Here is a 20,747-nt window from a genome sequence, read left to right on the forward strand (position 1 = left end):
CTCTTTCTGAAAAGAAAAAAGAGATATAGGAATGTTAGGATAAAAGGGGAGACGATTGAATCTACTTTAAACTAAAAATCAACTATTAATCTCAAATATTTTACATTGGTATGGACTTTTGTATATTGATAAAAATTTAAGGTTATTTTTGCTATACTCTGTGTGTGTGTGTGTGTGTGTGTGTGTGTGTGTTTCTACTTTTGTTTAAGGGATTGTAGCCTTAAAGCTCATCTAAATAGAATTTAGATCTAAATAGGATTTAGGGTAACAAAGAAACAATGATTAATAGTCATCAACTAAACTTATAGTCATATTAGGTATGTTTCCAATATCAAACAGATATATATTTTAAATAGATAGATGGTCTTCAAACACTTCAAAGACGTACAGAATGTGCCATTTAAGATGTTTTAATAACATAAGACTTTTCATGACAGTGAGATACATCTGCTCCTGACAGCACTAATCTACTTCAAAAAAAGATGACAGGCATCAAAGAACCTCCATATGGAGTTTGCTTTCTGTGTTGTAAAGTTAGCCACTGGGCAAAAAACTGCTCTTACCTTGACTGCTAACAGTATTCTGTCCAAATTGGACAAGCAGGACACAAAAGAAAATAACTCCTTACAAGGTGGAACAGTCCTTTAAAATTCCTACTTCACAGAAAAGTCTGTCAGATATTCTAGGTCTGTAGGACAAAGATGGGTGCCCCAACTGATACGTTTTGAATCATTGGTTATTGGAAATTCACTGCCACCAACGTAATAAACCAATCAACTGAATTATTAAATCCAGGTTTAATGAACAGAGCAAAGCAACTCCTGAGTGACCCTTAGACGAGCAGGAGAAAATCATGTGCAAATATGGGTTCCAGGTCTTATATAGTCTGGAGGCATGGTCTCAGGCAACCCCAGGGAGTGGCTGACTTTTGGTAGACTTTCTCAGGGGTGAGATTTAGAATGGAAGGAGTGAGACCAGAATGTGGAATGGGGCTCCTGGCTGGAGATCCCCAACATCCCAACTTTTTTAGGTATATACCGATGTTGGTAGGGTTTTCACCTAAACACCAGTACTGCAGAGGAACATTAGGGTGACTGTCCAGCCAGTCAGATGTTTCTGTTATTTCCTAGTTTTGAAAATTGATTGCTCTGCACTTCCTGTTTAACTGAGTAATATTATATCCTTCTCAGGTATCTAATGGGGTTGAAACTAGATAGTTATACAGTTTTGCTTAGTTATGATAGAAAGTAAATTAGGTCCAAAACTTTTGACTCACCAAGAGGCTAGATAATGGAGTATTTTCTTTGCATTTGCCAAATACTAATGGAATGGACGTTGTAAACACATGTCTTACTTCATAATTATTCTTATTGCATATAGTTTTACTATGTTAGAATTAAAGCCTTTCCTTTTTATTTAGACAAGATGGGGAAATGTGGGATATTTGTAACTCTGTGAGGATATATTGTTGTTCTTTGTTTTAAAAGATTTAAATGGCCAGTCACCTCATAGGAGAGAGAGATATGTAGGACTTCTAGACAGAGAGAAAAAACACAAGATGAATCTAGGTCCAAGAGGAGACTCTACTAAGACACAGAGGGAACTGAACATACAGAATGAAAGAAAGGTAAAAAGCCATGAGGCAAAACATTGATTAATATAATTGGGTTAATTTTTAGAACTAATGGGACAAGCCTAAGCTAAGGCCAAGTTTTCATAATTAATAATGTTTCTGTGTCGTTATTTGGGAGCTGACAGGCAGGACAGAGAAAGACTTGTTACATGTGATATGTAGCTATTTCCTCAGAATTCATAACATGACATTTTAAAGTGTGTGTGTGTGTGTGTGTGTGTGTGTGTGTGTGTGTGTGTGTGTGTTAGACTGAACCCAATGTCTCAAGATTCAAATTTTTCCTTTCCGGATGGAGGAAACATACATCTAAGACACAGGAAACACATCTTACAAGGCTTAGGAACCTCCTGAAACTTGTAAGCGTCTCAAAGCTTCCCAAGGTTATATAAGCAGTGACAATTGGTGGGGAGTAGGAGACTTTCTGACCTCCCAGCTGCGTGTCAGTTCCACGGATGTAGCTTTCCAGTGGCTCAGCTGCCACAGAGTCACTGTGTGCTGTAAATAAACCCTAAGCAACTTCGCAGTTTCAATTTACCTGCGTGTGAAGTCATTTCTTTGGTCAGTCATTGGTACCCTGTCCAAGGCGAACAGACATTAGTTTATGTCTCCCCAGGAAAGGTCCTGCAATGGTATGCCAAAGGAGGCTGGGCAGCAAAGCCGGATACAAACCAACCCCACCCCCCACTTAAGGACAAAACTGCATAGACATTTAACAGCAGCACTGAGAGGGAGCAGAAACCACAATCCTAGCCAGCACTCAGCTTTCCCCCCCCTTCTCAGGACACCAGGTGCCCACTCTGTGAAGTGTCCGGTGTTGGAAACAAAGGGCTCTGATCCACCATTCCTGAGAACTGGACAGATGCATGAGCCTCTTGGGATGGAGCTCCAGGGAAGGACAGGCACGCTTATTCCGTACATAAAACCAAAGCTTCCGGCTCTTACACCTTCTGGGACCAGAAAGCCCTTCCTAAGCTGTGTCTCCAGGCTTCTAGAATGAAGGGTCCCTTTCTCCTCAAGGTCACCTTCTGCCTGTTCTCCACAAGTAACTCCCTGATCCTAGCCGCCCCCGCCCCGCTGCCCCATCTCCTCTCCACTCTCCAGAAGCACTGTGCTCTGGACCATTTGCCAGTCCACCAATGGCGGAGAAAACCGCAGTCAGGGCCACGATGGATCTCCATCTTTGTGCGTCTAGAGTCCAGGAGAGAGTGTGGCACTTCTTGCTTAGGAAGGGCTGCTGGTAGCAGAAATGAAGTCCTTGTCTTGACCAATTAATTACCTGCCTCAGCATCTCCAGCAATATTCACAGCAGGCCACTTTCACCTGCCCCCAACTCCATGAGCTTGGGGTTTTCTCACTTTAGACCAAGGTGCCTCTAGCCTCTGCCAAGTATTTCTTCATCCCTTCAGCCGTACTGCCATGCTGGTGTTCAGGCTGTAGCCAGAGAAGTGGTCATTCTCACTACTTTTCCTCAGTTGCCCACACAGATCAACTCCCTTCTTTAATGAGCAACTGACATAGAACAACACAGAGCCCTGAGTGCCAGGAAGGTTAACTGAGAGCTGTGTAGGAGGCCAGAGGAGAATCCCCGACGACTCTAGACTTAGGACATTCCAAGTCGTGGGACATTAAGTTTTCCTACCAGCTGAGAAGCTATGAGTCAAAGCCAGGAACAGCCCTACTGACTTCCCCGTGAATCAATTACTGCCCTCCACCTCAGCAGAGGCACAGAAGGGGAAATTCTCTCCTGAACAAGAGGGAGGAAATATGGAGAAGTGGTGGGAGGCAGGGTCTCTGGGTGGAGTCCATAAGTCCAATTTCTCACTGCAGTTCTTCCCTTATCCCAGTCCTGATCCCGGTAGGAGACCCCCGGCGTGGCCAGGTCCTTCATGGCCAAGAAGCTGCCTGTTTCCTGCTCTCCAGGGCTTTAGGATGCTTTGTTTGCACGCCACTGGGTGTTGTGGGAAGCTCTCCAAGGGAAATTGCCTCATGTGGAAGGGAAAGAGATGGCTGAGCAGAAAACAGTCACTTCCCCTTTGCTGGGGCCCAGGACTCACCCAGAAGGGAGGGAACATGTTCGAGTTCCTCACTTCACCGCGTGTGAGGAACACCCTTGGAATGCCAGGCTGTAGTCTAAGACCAGCTGTCAGGCAGTAAGTAAGACAGATGAGGCCACTGTCCTCACAGACACCAGAACCGCTGAACAAATGTCAGGTGACGAGGACCATGCGAAAAGGTAGAGACAAGGAAGAGACAGGGCCTGCCAGGGCTGGGAAGCAGCCTGGTTTAAATGGTGACAGTCAAGGAAGAGCCAATGTTTCCACAGAGAGCTGAAGGGACAGGGGACTGGCAGGAAATCCAGGTGGGGGTCCCTGAGGAAGGAGCACCAGAAGAGGGCAAGTCCTTGAATATGGGTGAGTTAGAAGTTCCAGTGTGTACGGAGGAGACAATAACCTGTGATGCTGGAAGTTTCTCTCTAGACTTGTATGCTTCTAATTTCTTTTAATTGATACACAAAATATTGAAATTATGTGTTGATGGGTACCATTTGGGTTTTTTTTATATGCGTGCACAGTAGTGTTTAAGTTAGATTCAATATGCCTGCCACCTCAGTCAATGAACATTTCTTTTTAAATAATTTGCTTTTTTTGTGTGCGCATTGTTGTTTCACCTGCATATATGTCTGTGTGAAGGTGTCAGATCCTCTGGAACTGGAGTTACAGACAGTTGTGAATTGCCACGTGGGTACTAGGAATTGATCCCAGGTCCACTGGAAGAACAGCCAGTGCTCTTAACCACTGAGCCATCTCTCCAGGCCCATCAATGACCATTTATTATGGAAAAAAAAACAGACCTTCAAACCCTTTATAACATTTTAACATGCACAGTGCTATGCCCAGGCAGTAGCTTCCACATCCTCTTGCTCTGAGCTTCCTGTAATTCACCATCCTATCCCATCCCTCCCTCCCGGGTTTAGAGACTCGCTTCCTTCCAGCTAGGCATCCTACAACCCTATTAATGAAGAAGAAAACTAGGTGAACTCTGGTACCGGAGGCGTCTGAAGATCCATCTCCGAACTTTGAAAGATGAAAACTAAAAGACAAGCGTGATTTCTAAAGGTTTGTGCACCAAACAAGAATTAGAGTGCAGAGTTCATGGAGGAGGAGCCTGGAAACCCTCACAAACAAGACAAGAATTAGAGTGGCGAGTTCACGGAGGAGAAGCCTGGAAACCCTCACCCCAAGCTTTAAGTTGCTCTCCAATGGGTTTAACTTTCTGGACTCCAACCTAGCCAATCACCTCACAGACTCTAAAACCTCCCCAGAGATACCCAGGTCCTGCCAAGCTCTGATTGGATTATAGTTACACACATGCCTAGAGCCCCTAGGAGACAAAGCCAACTGTCTTTTGAGGCTCACCATAAGCCCCAAATGATTGCCGATATTTTTTCACAAACCATGTCCCATACTCAGCCAAAACCAGCCAGACATATGAGAAACGAAGCATGACCCAAACTCAAGGAGAGGGACAGAGTGATGGTTCAGCGGAATGAGGGGCGGGGACAAGGGTTTGCCGCTCAAGCCTGAAGACCTAAATTGACTCGCTGGAAGCCATGTAAAGGTAAGAGAGAACCAGCTCTACGAAGTTGTCCTTTGACCTCCACAAATGTGCACCCCCCGCCCCCCCCCCGTCTCTGTCTCCTCCTCTCCCAGACACACCTCAACAATATTTTTTTTAAAAAATCAGGTAAATGTGGTAACACACACCTTTAATCCCAGCACTTGGAAGGCAGAAGCAGGTAAATCTCTGTGAGTTCCAATATGGCTACATAGAAAGACTGTGTCTTCAAAAGGGAAAAAAAAAAGAAAAAGGACATGAAGCTGGGCTGAGACAGAAGAATACAAGCCTGAGACCAGCCTGGAAATTTAGTGGGACTTTATCTCAAAAATAATAATTAATTTTAAAACGTAAAATAGAGGACTGGGGATCTAGCTCCATGGTAGAGCACTTGCCTATCACGTACAAGACCCTGGTTAATTTCCAGGGACAGAAACTCACTAAGATTCAGAGAGTTATTGGTTACCCAGTAAAATAAAACAATGCTGTTAGTATCTAAAGAATATGGAAAAACAGTAACAAGAATTTCCCAGACTAACAAACAGCTTTAAGTTGCAGATCCCAAAGCACCACAAAGCACAAGCGATATGCACAGGAGAAAACCTGCAGAGACACACTATGTCCAAACTCCTGACAACGACAAATTCCTAAACCAACGAGAGGAAACAAGACAAGCGACCCTCAGAGGGACAGCAGTAAGGTCATTAGGAGATGTCCCAACGATGACGACAAAAGCCTGAAGACAGTGGACTACATCTTCAACATGGTTAAAGAAATAAAGCAAAAATAAATAAATAAAATTAAAAAAATAAGAAACCCCTGAAATTCTTTGCTCGGGGAAATGTCCTTGAGTAACGAGTACAGAGAAATATTTGCAGGTAAGCTACAACTGGGAGGTGCAATCCTCAGATCAGCACTGAACGCTTCCGTCCGAGCGTTCACAGTCCCGTTGAACAGCCCAGGAGACAGCTCGGGCTACTGCAGCAGCACAGGCAAGGAGGAAGGTGGCTGGGCCACACAGGTCATTTTAGAAACAGCTTATTTGGGAAATGCATATGTTTTGAAGACAGCCCCGTCTCAGTTTGCTGTGGAATTGAATATGCTGTGGGAAGCCGTTAACAGGTGGAGCGTGCTGCAGCAGGAGCCTGGGATGGGGAAAATCCCAGTGTCCGTTTGGAATTGCTAGACGGGTACCTATCAGACACATGACTATGTCTAGGGAGCTATTGTGTAGCACAATTTCTAATTGGTCTTAATAATAAAAATCCAGAGTCAGATATTGGGGTAAATGCTGAAAAATCAGAGAAATAAAGGAGCCAGCCACTAGAGAGACTTTTTACCTCTACAGAATCCTTACCCAAGGGGGCAAGATCCTGTCTCCATGAATCCTCAGACTGAATCCTCAGACTGAAATGCACTGAGCTCCTGCCTCCTCCTGCCTTATATTCCTCTCTCCTCCCAGCCATATCCCTTTCTGTCTCCACCTCCCTAGCTCTAAGATTAAAGACACATGGCTCTCAAATACTGGAATTAAAGGTGTGAGCCACCACCTTCTGGCCGTTTCTCTTTGAGACTGGATCAGTCTAATGTAGCCCAGGATGGCCTTGAACTCACAGAGACCTGTCTGCCTCTGCCCCCCCACCACCGAGTGCTGAGATTAAAGACGTGTGCCACCATTGCCTGACCTCCTATGGCTAGCTAGTGGCTTGCTCCACACTCTGATCCTCAGGCAAGCTTTATTTGTTATAGTACAAACAAAATACACCACACTCCTGGATACTTCAGTCTGCCCTGCGTCTAGACAAACACCTAGAACAGAGTTGAAAATCGGAAATAGTCAGTGTGTATTCCTATATTCTTCTTCTCCGCCTTTTTCTTTTGAGTCATTAGCGACAGGAATGGTCAAAGGAGCTATGCGTATTCTTATCAAGTGGCGAGTGCCTTGTGCATACATGTTTTCCTTTGACACCTGCCAGAAGCAAATCCTTCATTGCTCTCGTATAGAGGTGTGGGGACTGAGACTTTGAGATGAGACTTGCTCCGTGGACAGTCAGATATGGGTTGGTAGGGCAATCCCAGAATTCCAAGCCATCGGTACTTAATACAGACTTGCTGAAGGGATGAATGAGTGACTGATGTCAGTTGTGGGGAAGATGTATGATCCCATCTTTGTGGTGTGGTTCAGGGCGTGGAGAGGACAGGTCTGGGACTTGGGAGTATGTGGTGCCGTCTACAGACCCTTTCGGGGAGCCCATTCTCAAGAGGACCAGTCACATATCCATTATACTAACCCACTTTCCAAAGGTCCTCTCGCTGTACCTTCTCAGGAAGCATCCCACTTCCCACTTCCTAGCCTGTGTTTTCCGTGAACAACCTGAACAAAGCCCAGGACTGCCGATTTCCTGGCCTTCAGGATGGAGGGGGCTTAGTACTCGGAGCTGAACAGGAAAGAAAGCTGGATGACACTTCAGGTGCCTCCTATGAATGAGGAAACTGAGGCTCTGAAAGGGAGGTTCCCTGGCCCAGGTCAGTGGGGCAGGGCAGCGTGATCTCAGAGCAAGGCCACCTCTGCTGGCAAGGCTTTGACAGGCATTACGTGAATGCAGGCTGGCGTCATGACAAAGGCAGGATGGCTCACCCCTGTTTCCCTCTGTTAGGGCACTGTGCTCAGGGAGGGGCATCAACACTCAGTGACAGAATGGGGACCAGCTGACTCACCCTAGCAAGCCCCGCTTATGTGCCTTTCGTGAGATCAAAGGGCCTTTAGAAGTGAGGGGCGACTGGACCATGTTGCTGATGGGGAAAGCAAGACTTCAGGAGTTTTACAAGCATGGGGCAGTGGTGGCCCGCACAGCACTAGGGAGGCAGAGGCAGGTGGATCTCGGTGAGTTCGAGGCCAGCCTGATCTACAGAGCTAGTTCCAGGACAGCCAGGGTTATTACACAGAGAATCCCTGTCTTGAAAAAAACAAACAACAACAAAGTTTGGCAAGCTTCTGTCAAAATCTGGGACTCAAACATGAGTCTGACTCGCGTGTTCTAGCCCATCCACAGAGCGTCCTTCAAACCTCCAGCTCTGCTGCCCTCTGGGCTTAGACCCCCTTGCCCAGCTCACCACCCAGGCCTCAGTGTGGCTGCTGACTCCTCTGAGCAGCCCGTGCCTCAACAACCACGGCCTGGCTCCATAGCATCATCCATGTGCCTTGTCTTACTTACACTTCCATCCCTCTCCTTGTTCCTTGTCAGCTATCTACTTGCTTTGCACCTAATACAGGGCATGCGGAGTCTGTGGAGACGTCTTGGTTGGCTGACCAACGAATGAGGCAATGAATGAGTGGGACGGCTCTTAGTTTTCAAAGCTCACCAGAAGAAGGGGTTTTTTTTTTAGGTGCTTTCCTTAGCAGACCGTCTCTGCAAGTCAGCACTGTGAGGCTGGTACCAAAAGGACCCTTTGTTCTCCCCAGAACAAAACGAACCTAGGCTGGGCTAAACCGAGCTGTTCTTGAACAAACTTGCCCAGCACAGCCTCAGGGAAAAAAAAAGTTCCCAGAGGTGGGCAGCCTTCCCACCTGCTCCCCAGAATGCAAGCTTTAGAGACAAACAGCCCCAGGTGACCAGGATTCGCCTGCTAGGAGGTGTGGGAACTCCAGCTCCAGCATGGCAGGCGGGGCCAGCAAGCTGACATTGTTTGCCTCGGTATACAGCAACAGAAACCACACAGCCAGCACTTCTCAGAGGCACCCCGCCCCCCTTCATTTTAATCTCCCAAACTGACTTGTCAGCAGCAGGAAGTGACATGACAGCTTTCCTCACAAAAGGGAAACTCCTCCGCGTTACCATGGGGATGGAGGCCACTGCGGGATCACAGATTTATATAATCTTAAAGGTGTAGGCACCATGATGTCATCCTGGATAAGCTGAGAAGGGGAAAATGGATGCCAGAGGCTGCTGGTGCATAGCAAGGGAGCATCAGTTTGCGAAGTTCCCCGGAAAGGAAAGGAGAGGATGCTGTGGAGGCGGTGGGGGCTGAAGTCTCATCTCATGGATGCCTGGAAACCGCAGAAAAGCACAGAGCAGGCACCCATGCCTTTTCCACCACCTGGAATTAAAGAGTTGGGATAAAATCAGCCCTTCAGATCCAGGGCAAACTGGTCATTTCACAGGGTGGGAAAAGCAGACGTCATTGGGGACGAGGGGATCTAACTGTTGCTCCATGTCCCTCACTCAACATTCTAGTCACTGAAGCAGCTTCTGGTCGTCTTTGTAGCACAGAGGAAGAAACTGAGGCCTTGAGGGGCATAGCTTTTCCACCCAAAAATTCAGGGGTAAAACCATGGGGAACACAATGGCTCCAACTCGTGTTGAACAACTTGGGTCGGTCTTCACTCAGACGCCAGTCTCTGCAAGACCACCTACTTCTGCAGGGCACTGGGTCTGCTGCCTTTACTTTTTCTTTGAAAAAAAAAATGAATGTGATGTTACAGACTGTGAACACAGGCAAAAACACTTAGTGGACCCTGAAACTCAGTGGCAGCCCCCCAAACTGAGAGCTGTCACTATCACGTGAGCCTTAAATAATCCGGAAGTGTCTGTGTCAGCGCTCCCTGGGAAACTAATATTTTAACGGTTTCTTTTCATCCCGAGACACTGATTTTTGTCCCAAGCATGATGTTTTCTAGAGGACCCGAGGAAAGGTGACCTGTGAGAGGAGTAGCTTCTAGTCTGGGCTGTGAGGTGAGCAGTGAGAACGGGGAGAAGTGAGTGAATTGTTTTCCCTGGCAGCTCCCTGAGGCAGCCTCTGTATTTTTCCATTGACTGGCTCACACTGGAGATTAATTTAGGTTCAGCCAGCGGCTGCCAAGTTGAAAGCAGAGGCTCTGGCCCACGGGAAAAGCAGTCCCTGCATCGGCCACGGGATGGCCATTGCTGGTACATTTCCACGAAGGGAACGGCTCACAGCAGAAAATATCTAGGGCCTGATAAGAACTCTGCATCTGATCTGTTTTGAAGGCATGGAGTACTGTCACTCCAAACCCAGCCAAGGATCTGAGCTTGTCCGCCCAGGATAAGTTCTTCTGTCTTAGGATGCATGGATCTTCTTCAGACCTGGATGCCCAGTGGCAGATGGAGAGAGGTCAAGGGCAAGCTCTGGGTCAAGGCGTAAACAATGGGGCTGCGTGAGCATCCTGGCACTAGTCAGTCCTTGAGCTTCACACAGCACTTAGTCCACAAACAAGTGGTGGAAAAGTGGGCACCCTGGGGGCCAGGAACCCAAGGGACCTGCTGTCATTTCATTTGACATTGCAGACAGGATTATGGCTTGGTAGTCGATTATACCTTCTGTCTTAGCCTGCTTGGCAGGAGTGAAAACCCAGAGTCCTGCCCTGCAGCAAGTCTGATGCAATTCCCTATGTCTTCAACACAGTTACATAGAGTAGCAAGTGACCTCAAGGAGACAGTGGCGAAAAAAATGCTGCTTCTGCGCAGAGGTTGGTGTGCACACCCTGCAAAAACTAGCAGGAGAAGTGTGTGTGACTTTTTCCCTAGACATGCGTAGAGTACTTGAATTCTTTTTTTTTTTTTCACTTGACGCAGTATTTTTAAAGACATAAAAGCCTTGTCCCAGGCAAGCTGACTATAGGATACAGAGAAATGGCAAAGTTCAAAGGTCATAGGATTAGAAAACAAAATGCAGTGTCTAATCCCCTGCTCCAGCTGCTCAGCTACTCGGAGCCTCACGTCTTCATCAGCACGGCACCGGGCGTCTCTCTGAGGGTAGGCTAATCCCATGCTTTGCAATGCAGCTTCTGCAAATTGCTCAGGGAGGGAGATCTTGTCCATGAATCCCAAAGAGGATGTTAACGGCAAAAGGTAATTAATTCAGGCAAATAGTTCTGGAGACACTGGAACTCCCTGGGTGACATGGTAGCTGGTGCTGACTGTCAAAGGACACAGGCGTACACCTTGATAACAGCCCCTGCTAAGCCATACACTTCACCTGCATGCCTCCTTGGCAACCCAGACATTTCATGGAACCCATGGGTCACCCAAGAGGTACAGGATCAGACTCCACACACTGCCTGGCAGTGCTGGCCCAATGCTTCCCTACGACACTCGCTCAAGAGTGGGGTTGCCGAAGAAACAAAGCGTCAAGAGCTCAATAGAAACGTCATAATTTATTCTGTGGTATAAAAAAAAGGTCATCCTAGTAACAAAACGTCTTCTTAGAAGAAGAAATATATTACTTCAGGTCATAAATAATCAACAAACATACAACTGTTGACAACCAAAACCTACACACCAACACTGGCTTTGTCCACCAGTGCTGAAACCAAACCTACCCTGGGTCTATTTACAAGATAGCACAGTACGCAAACACGAAAATTGAGGTATTTGGTTCTTCTATGAGTAGACACTGACATTTGTGAAGGCAGACCGCCTACAGAAAAATAAATAAGGTAAAATTCTCATACATGTATGTCGTCAGGAATGGTTAATACTGGTAGGTATGTCAAGCATGAAGTTCCTAGAAAAAAACGGGGCAAATGAAGAAACTGGCCTGGAGTCCTTTCTCTTCCGCCCTGCTTTGTCGGAGGGACTTGATGTACCCACAATATAATGGTCCCGAACATGCTGAGTTCAGCAAATAAATGTCTTGCGGTCAAGTCATTATTATGACTGCTTAGGAACTCAGTGGAACTCGGGAGGGGAGGGGGCGGGGGGTCAAATAAATAAGGGCCAGCTCGCGTGAGCCTCTCCCAGAGTTATTGCATTGCTCCTCCCAGGGGAGGAGTGGCGTCCCGGTGGCACATGAATATCCACAACTCCCCTGGCCCTTCAGCAGCTGGGAGAGGTCGTGATGGGGCTCTGAAGGTAGTTCAGGGCACTGTTCGTGGGGTGCACGGGGATGGAGACAGGGAAGTTGAAGACAGTGGTGGTGGAGGTGCCCCGGTCAAGGACAGCCATGGCAGGACTCCCGGCTTCGGCTGAGCAGTGCGGGGCCAGCACCTGGGACTCAAATTGCAGCAGCTGGCCCATGAAGCTGAAGTTGGGAGAGATGATACTCCGCCTCTGCTTCACAAACTCAAAGGCCTCGTCCAGCTTCACTCGGTTAGTCCTCATGAGGTAAGCAAGGCAGATGGTGGCTGACCGGGAGATGCCAGCCTGGCAATGGACGAATACTCTGCCCCCGGCATCCTTGACGGAGTCTGGAAAATAAAGTATGGGTTACTCAAAAACTCAGGAGACCAAGCCCCTAAGAAATGTCACGTGGGACCTGTCCAAAGATGGCTAGGGTCAGCCTCATGCTAGCATGTGAACTCCATGTGTGCACTCTGCAAAGCAGAGCAAGGAATTTAAACCCAGACTGGGTATTTCCACTTATGATCCTGGGCAAGTCAATCAGTTCAACTATCTGACCCTCACTTGGCTACTATGTGAGGAAGACGGCTCAGGTGAGAACCATTCAAGCCATCAACCAGGAGGCTGGAGTCAGTGGCCACAGTGGGGACACAAGACAGAAGTCCCAGACACCTTCATTTACCTATGAAGTCGATTGCCTCGTTGAACCAGGAGCTGATGTCCGCTTTGTGGTTGTCCTCGACAGGAATGCTCTTGTACTGGTAGTGACCCTCAAAGTGGTTAGGACAATTGGCCGAGACGTTGATCAAGGCAGTGATGCCCAAGGCATCAAGCATGTCCTTCCGGGAAGCATGATAGGCACTGCCCAGGTACAGGAAGGACAGGATCTCCACTGGGCCCCCCTGGAATCCAAAACAGTCCAGCATTCACCAGGCTTGTTCAGAATTAACACCAGTACCCACGCCCACAAAAACTCCCTACTGAAAAAGGGAGTTTCAGACCCTGGTGACCTCAGCACTGTTGACGACATATTAAAATAATAATAAAGAATAAAGTCCATTGGCTTGGACAAAGTCAACAAGCTCTTATATGCCAGCAGCTGGGAGACTCAGCTCCATCCAATCGCTTTACTGTGTAATAAAGATTCCCTGTGTCCCCCTCAAGTGTAAATAGAGCTGCAGCCGCTCTCTGTATTCTCCCTGGCACAGCCCTTCCAGACCTCTGCCAGCTCCGCCACCCCTTGCAACTCCCCGCATAGACCCGGACTCTTACTAACCTGATCGTAGAGAGGGGTGCTACAGGAGCTGCATCCGGATTCTGCGCTGTCAGGGACACTAGTACTCAGGGGGAGGCTGAGCCCCGTGGGGGTGGGCTGTTTGCTGCACAGCTCCGGGCAGGAAGCCGAAAACGCTTCATAACCTCCTGAGAATACAAAGACACACATTTTACCATTAGCATCACCGACACAATACCTGGAGACAAGTCACCCACCCACCAGGGGCTGCGAGTTTACAGGAAGGCTCAGGGAAGTCTTTGTTCCTGGAGCCAAACAAAGCCAGTGGCAAGTCCCTGGAGACTGGACACAGGCACTCCAGGTAGGACGTCCCTTCCCTAGCTGATGGCAGAGGTCCTGCCAGAGCGAGCGCGTACCTTGGAGGAAGAAGACTTGAGTGGTGCGCGCTTCTCGACAGAGCGCGCCCGCGGCCAGGGCCAGGGTGCTATCGCGCTTGGCGCCGTCCAGGGCAACGCTGCGCTCATCCAGCAGCACCACTGCGTGGTAGGCGCCGGCCAGCAGGCGGCCGCGCAGCTCAGCGTTAGGTACTATATGCTCCAGGCCCATGGCGCCCTTGGCGCGGCGCCGCACGATGGTGCTGAAGCGCACGTTCACCGATCCCGCGATGTGACCGGCGTTGAAGGCAAAGAAGGAGCGGCAGTCCAGCAGTAGGCACTGCGCGGCGCGCTCTCGTAGCAGCGCGCGCAGCCCCCCGGCGTCCAGGATGCCCACCTCCATCACCATGGTCAGCCCTAGAGACCCCAGCGTGCCCGTCTCGCGGCCCTCCAAAAACAGTTTGTCGATCTGGCGCGGTATGCTGCGACCCTAAGTCCCCAAGTGCTCGCTGCTCTTAGTGTAGTTTCACCGCGCGTCCAGCCCACCAGTCCTTCACAGCGGGATCAGCCCTGGGAGCGCGGTTTTATCTGGCTTCATGGGAGGCGGTCCTGGGCGCGGCGCGGGAGGTGGGGAAACGGTTTGTTTGTTTGAATGGCGGTCACGTGACATGTTTGGTGACGTCACCCGCCCTGCAGGGCTTGGCGCCGCCGAAGCCAAAGGCAAAGACGTCATCGGCCTGGGAGCGGGTCTGCTTTGAGCGCTGGCTCACGGCCCGGCCCCCACCCTGCTGTCCACCGAGCCCGCAGGCAGGACACCGGCGCGTTGCCAGCCCGGGGTGGCCTGGACGCGCGGCATGAGGACGTGCCCGGGGACACCTGCCCGGCTCCCCTCCCAGGGTCTCCGCCGAGAGCGTAGGGGCATTGTTGGGACCACGGTCTCAACTGATCCTGTTCCCTGCTGTTAGGGTAGTGGCCCGGGCGAGCTGAGCGGGAAAGGGGAGTGGGTGGAGAGAGATGACCAGCGCTGTAAACCCTGTGGCTTTACCGAGGACAAATGGAGAGAGTCGAGACGTCCTTCCCTAGTGTCACTTTAAAATGTTTTACGCCAAACAAGAGAAAGTACTTTCAGTCAGTCCGCTACCAGAATGCTATCCCTGCCGCGGTGATCACTAGAGGACTTGGAGGCAAGGAAGAAGGGTCGCAAAATCGAGTGTGGAGGCCAGGTTTGGCTTTTTGGAGGGACCTAGGCAGGGCTCGACAGCGCCACCCAGGAACCTCCAAGCTCGTTGTGGCGTAGCACCAGAGGTTGGGCTCCCCAAACCCTTCCTTCCACACATGCACGCGCGAGCGTGTACACACACACACACACACACACACACACACACACTTTTGTTTTTACTTTGTTTTGTTTGTTTTCAGACAGGGCCTTACTGTGTAGCCCTGATTGGCGTTGAACTCACAGAGATCCTTCTACACTTGCCTCGCCAGTGCTGAGATGAACGACCTGCACCACCATGCCTGGCTCTTCATCTCTATTGAACAGAATCTGGGCATGCTAGCGATCCAGGGCTGGGGGCCTGGAATCCGCTACGCGGGACAAACTCTACCCGTCACACTCAGGTCCTGGTACTTTAGAGAGGCTGAATTCCTATTCCAATCCCAAGGTGCCTTAGTAGTGTTGCCAAAACCTGTACCTTGGCACCTGGGAAGACCCCAGTGATGTCTGTGTCCTTCCCCCAAACTTGGGCCGCGAGCCCCAACCGCGACACCACGGAGTTAGATACATAAACATAAACATTGCACCACTCTGCAGGGGTGCCGGGTCAGGAACATTCTGCGGTTTCTTCCTCTCTACTAGGGGAGGTGTTTTACTGGCCACCAAGTGTCATTGCCCTTCAACGTCTGCTTTGGCTTCCCCTAGCTCTTGCCTTCTGTCTAGATTCTTTGTAGATTCGGGGTACTTCATTTTTGAAGGGCGGTTTACCGTCCTTCGTGCATTGATCTAAAAGGACAGCAAAGGCGGCTTCGGATAACACCACCCTCCCTGCATCTCAGCGACAGAAAGAAAAAAAATGATTTGTTTATTCTACTTATTCAGCTGAGGACCTCAACATATTTTTTGTGTTGAATCATAAAATGTTACAGCTGCTGCCTTTTCAAACTGCATACCGAGTTCATATTTTCCTTTTTTTTATTTATTTATTTATTTATTGCAAGGCCATTCATTATATCTTTCTCTACCCAAACTTTTCAAAAAGAGCTTTTTATACAAATCCAGTGGCATGGTCTGGCACTGAAGTCAAATATCTGATGGTCTCTGTGGAGTTCCGCTCTCTTCTCTCCCTGGAAGGAGCGTAGCGAGCAGGCTGGAACCCAGCGGCCAGTTGACTGGTAGGGAGCCAGCTGTTCTCTTTTCTGCCGAGTCTTCAAGGCAGTATCTGTACAATGGGTACCATGCAGCATGGCTTGGTGACATTCCCTTGTGAAGCAGGAAGAGCAGAACACCCAGACCTTGCCCCTCCTATGAGTCACCAACTCTCAGTTTTTCCCCTTCCCAGCAGTGATCCTTGTATCATGAGGCCCCTGGACTGTGTGTTTCAGAATCTGGCATCAGAACCTCAGCGGGTCACACGGGGTGGGCCTTGAGAGACACCTAGAAGCATTGATTGGTTGGAACTCCAGCTGAGAGAAAGCGCTCTCCTGGACCACAAGGGACTTGGCCTATGGTCCGCTTATTCAGAAAGAGTTAGCAAAGGTACAGCCACCCAAGGTCCCAGTCCAGGCAGTGAGAGTAAATACCCTGGTGACAGGGGTAGAGCCAGAGAGGCTTCTGCTGAGGCTTCTGCTGAATTAGAAGGGTGAGCGGCTGGCACTGTGGGCTGAGCTGCTGAGAGCCCAGAGCAGGATGAGTCAGTAGGTGTGAACTCACACCCCACTGGCTTGAGCACTTCCCAGTTCCAGGTGTGCTTAGGAACAACTCCAGAGGCGGTGTGGGGTGGTAGGAAACAGCCAAAAGACTCAGCCTGCCACACACACGCACACACACACACACACACACACACACACACACACGTCTTCTGTGGCCGTCAGTCACTTCACCCCTCTGGGACTGTGGAGAAAAGCCTCGGTTTCTATCTGGGCCCTGTGCAGACACTCAGCGCAGGGTTGGCCCCGGCCTATGAACCTGTCAGTCCCTTTCAGAGTTCATTTTGGATCTGTCTTGGAGCCAGAGGAGGAAAAGGGGAGAAGCTCCCACTACGAACGAACAGGGTTTCCTGCTCACTGTCTCCTCTGTAACGTCGGGCAGGTGGGTTACTATTAGCGAGCCTCGGTTTCCATATTTATAAACGGGGAATACTCTCCATCCAGCACTAAATTAAATGGGAGAAAGACCTGGTAGGCCCCTGTAGAATTGCCCTTCTCTCTTTCCCTTTGTCTCCCGTGTCAGTCAGTGTCCTATCCTTGTGATATAATGCCTGAGATAAACAACTCAGAGAGAGGGCTGCAGGGGCAGCCCACAGTTGCTGGGCACCATCGCAGTGAGCCTGTGGTGAGGAAGAATGCAGAGTTCAAAGCGGAGTGGAGAGGCTTAGAAACAAAGAAGACAAAAGGGACCACAAGGACCCACTCCCTTCAGCGGGATCCCTCCTCCAGGTCCCCCCTCTGCCTCTAGACCTTCACAATCTGAGCACACCATCACATCCATTGATGAGATGGGTGTCGCTTCCCCAAAGTTTCTCCCCGAGCACTGTTGCAGCATGGACCAGGCCTTCAACACATGAGCCTTTTGGGGGGACATTCCAAATCTAAGCTACAAGATTCTTCTTGCTCATAACCTTCCGTGACTCCCATTTTCCCCCCAAAAGCCCTCCAGCATGGGTCTCCCCCCATTTCTTTGGCCTTCGGACTGGCTCCCACTTGATTAGATTTTGCTCTTGGGTTCTCAGAAAACTCAGTGAGCTTGTGTTCCTCAGATGTTCTAGGCCTTTCCCACCCCCACAGCTTTGGTCACACCCCTCTGTCTGTCCTTGTCTTCTGAGCTTCCCGATACTCTTCTCTCCCAGCAAAGGGGCTGTCCAAGCAAATGGAGACTCCTCACTTCCCCCTCCCTCTCCCCCTCCTCCTCCCAGGCTCTGGAATACTCCTGGTGAGGAAGCCAATTCACCCCTGTCTTAGGCCGCTGGACTGCGCACTTGCCGACGGCAGGAAAGGGCCATGCTCTTCTCCTCTGTGGTAATTAATGCCCAGCACATAGTAGGCCCTCAGTCTGTGACATAGCAGAGCGTCGTGAAGAATCCTGGTGAAAGCTAAGCTTTCTTTGGTGCCAGGTGTTTTACAGGTGCCATCTCCTGACCTTAGCCACAGTCCTGGAAAGGGAGGTCGCTAAGCTCAGAGGAGGGACATGCCCAGGGTCACACAGCTGGGAGTTGTCAATGCAAATCTGGCATGTGGCCGTGTCCACCTCCCTCTCCTGACACCACAGTTTCTGCAAGCGCCATGTTGGCCATGCTGACTGAGGCCCCTGGCTCCCAGATGGCATGGAGCTTTCCTCAGAGATCCCTGCAGTAGCCCTGGATAGAGTCTGAACCCGCGTAGCTCTTTCGACGCAGTACCTCCTGTCCCAAGTACCTTTCTGCATTGGCCCACCCTATGGATGGGCAAGGGTAATCCATCACCCTCCACACCCAGGCACGAGGACGGAGCCAGCCTCTATTGTGCAATCATTGCACACAGCTCTCCGATCAGGCCTGGTGCGCTGTGTCATTCAGCCCCCTCACTTAAGAGAAGTGAAGCTCAGAGAGGTTAAGCAATTTGTCCAAAGTCACACTGTGTTCAGAACATCCTCACTGGAGTCAGCGTGGTGCCAACTATGTGTTCGGCTTAACACTGCTTATCTCAAGAGGCAGGCTGGCTCCCCTTGCATTTTCTCCCTTAGAAATACAGACAGCGTGGTGGCTTTTTACTCAGATGGGTCACGTTCGAAAGCAAGAAAACAAAATGAAAGATAAAAGCATTAAAAGGCAATCGTATGGAGGGCGGTGGTGTTATTGTGACCATCAAGTTCAAGTTTGACAGCCTGGGCCAGGAGCCCAGTTCTCTGGCTTTGTGTTGGACAAATTGTATTACTTCTCTGACGCTGCTCATCAAATGGGAGCAGTCAGTGTTCTGTAGGGAGATGCAACAGCTGAGAGACAGCGGATGACACAGGCCAGCCCCGGAACCAGCCCTAGCCCTGCCTCTCTCCCGAGAACCTGGCTGGCTCACAAAATACTCCATCAAAGGAAAAGTCGGCCAGCCCCTGACACGGCTCATGGACGGAAGGCCAAGGAACGTTTTTAGTTGACTTGGACTTTTGTTATTCTGTGGCTATTTATAAGCTCTCACCCGGGACGCATCAGAGAGTGATGCTTGCTTTCATCCCCTGTTTCAGTGTGTGGAGATTCACTTGTCATATCTTAGCAGTTCTCAGAGTGTGACTTAGGCAGAGGCCTGGCCTAGTTAATGGTAATGGCATGGTAACAACTGCCAGCAACTTCCTTTCTGATCTGCGTGTGACTTAGCCCGGTGACTATTAGGGTCCTTATAAAGCGAATAGTAAGGCTTACCATGGAAAAGAGTTAAAGTGTGTCATCACTCAGCCACCGATATCAGAGAAGGATATGGACTCATTAACACACGGGTGAACTTCAGGGGCTCATCGCCTGTGGCAACTGAGGAGCCTTGCAGTGGGGCCTCAGCCTGGGAGGAAGTCAGAGGGGTGGATAGCATCAGCTCCATGAGCTTTATGTCTATGTAGGGTGGAAACACACTTGGCAGGTGGCTCCACTCACTGCCGTGTCCTCCTGGGAACCTCCTCTTTTTCTCCCCCGTAATCTGGGAGCAGTAATAACCCATAGGACCACTGCCTAGAGATGTGTTTGTCTCTGGAATAATAAGCCCTAAAGTTTTGCCCTGGGAGCATTCCCCTCCGAGGACCATCTGCCCCTCCTCCCACCGGCATGCTTGGCCATGGGTCCTTCCTCTTCTTGGTTCCCAGTCAAAAGCTCAAAGCACAGTTTGTTGAGCAAACACATGGAGCATCCCAGCACCAGCAGAGGGGCAGAGGTAGCGGGACCTTTCCCTGACCCAAAGACATAGCCTGTCAACCATAGCCAGCAGTCACACCCTGCTATATGCTGGCTGAGGGGATGGATGCTGTGGGAGAGGTGACGGCTCTCTCCTGTTTTTTCCTTTCTTTTAACAGAGCATAAGTGGAGATATAATTTCCTCTTCATAATTAGGAAACAGTAATTAACATCACCGGTAGCAAAGGAGGTCACACTTTGTCTATTCCAAAATCTCCCCAGGGAAAGAAGACTTGTCTGTCATGCAAGGTATGCAAAGAGTCATAGCTGAATACTTGGGAATAGTGAGTCTCAATGTCCCACTTTTCCTTTTGTGGGGAACTTATTTGGAAGCAGCTCTTATTAATAACTACCTGCCTGCCGTGGGGCGTTGCTGGGAAGCTGGCCCTCTGCCCGGACTTTCATATTCACATCCTGCTATGACCGTGACATGAACCCACAAGGTAGGGACCCTTACCACTGCCACGTGACTAGAAGAGGGAGCCGTGGCCAAGAGAGACCAGTGAGCTTTCCCAAAGATGCACCCCACGTGCTCGCTCTGCCTGCTAAGACTTCTGTCCTTATCTTCTGGACCACACAGAAGGTGTGGCACAAGGGTGGGGTGTGGCCCTGTTCATTGTCAGGGATGATAACTTGCAGGGACTGCTTCTAGATGCTTCTGGGTTCCAGGAGAAAGGGGGAAACGAATGTGATGGCACCCCAGGCCTTCAGCAGGCCCTGCCTGACTCACTGACCACACTGGACAGATGACTCATTCACTAGCTTTGACCTCAACGGGTTTGGCCACCCATCGAGAGTGAAGTCACACCTCCAATACCCTGGCATTCATGTTTCTTCTCTGCCAGCTCCAAAGGCAGGCAAGCAAAGGCTTGGGTGGGCCTGGCTGGGTCAGAGATCAGAAAGCAC

The 20,747-nt window shown here is 49.8% G+C and overlaps 1 protein-coding gene across 1 annotated transcript; it reads right to left on the reverse strand.

The window, feature by feature from the left end:
• Positions 1-11,404: 11,404 nt before the first annotated feature.
• On the reverse strand, positions 11,405-14,302 carry Dusp1 (dual specificity phosphatase 1). The gene is made up of 4 exons (XM_048436039.3): positions 13,759-14,302; positions 13,385-13,530; positions 12,791-13,010; positions 11,405-12,455 (listed from the first exon to the last, which is right to left on the reverse strand). The coding sequence occupies exons 1-4, from the start codon at positions 14,123-14,125 to the stop codon at positions 12,085-12,087; spliced, it is 1,104 nt and encodes a 367-aa protein (XP_048291996.1). The 5' UTR covers positions 14,126-14,302; the 3' UTR covers positions 11,405-12,084.
• Between the last annotated feature and the right edge of the window lie 6,445 nt (positions 14,303-20,747).

This window comes from Myodes glareolus, chromosome 9, assembly GCF_982192425.1.
Source record: "Myodes glareolus chromosome 9, mMyoGla1.1, whole genome shotgun sequence".
Lineage (NCBI taxonomy): Eukaryota > Metazoa > Chordata > Mammalia > Rodentia > Cricetidae > Myodes > Myodes glareolus.

Excerpts from the sequence above, each read along its gene's own strand:
- Dusp1 (XM_048436039.3), bottom strand. The coding sequence starts at position 14,125 with ATGGTGATGGAGGTGGGCATCCTGGACGCCGGGGGGCTGCGCGCGCTG. Across the intron at positions 13,011-13,384 it reads GCACCCCTCTCTACGATCAG|GGGGGCCCAGTGGAGATCCT; the intron begins GTTAGTAAGAGT and ends TTTGGATTCCAG. Across the intron at positions 12,456-12,790 it reads CGAGGCAATCGACTTCATAG|ACTCCGTCAAGGATGCCGGG; the intron begins GTAAATGAAGGT and ends TTTATTTTCCAG.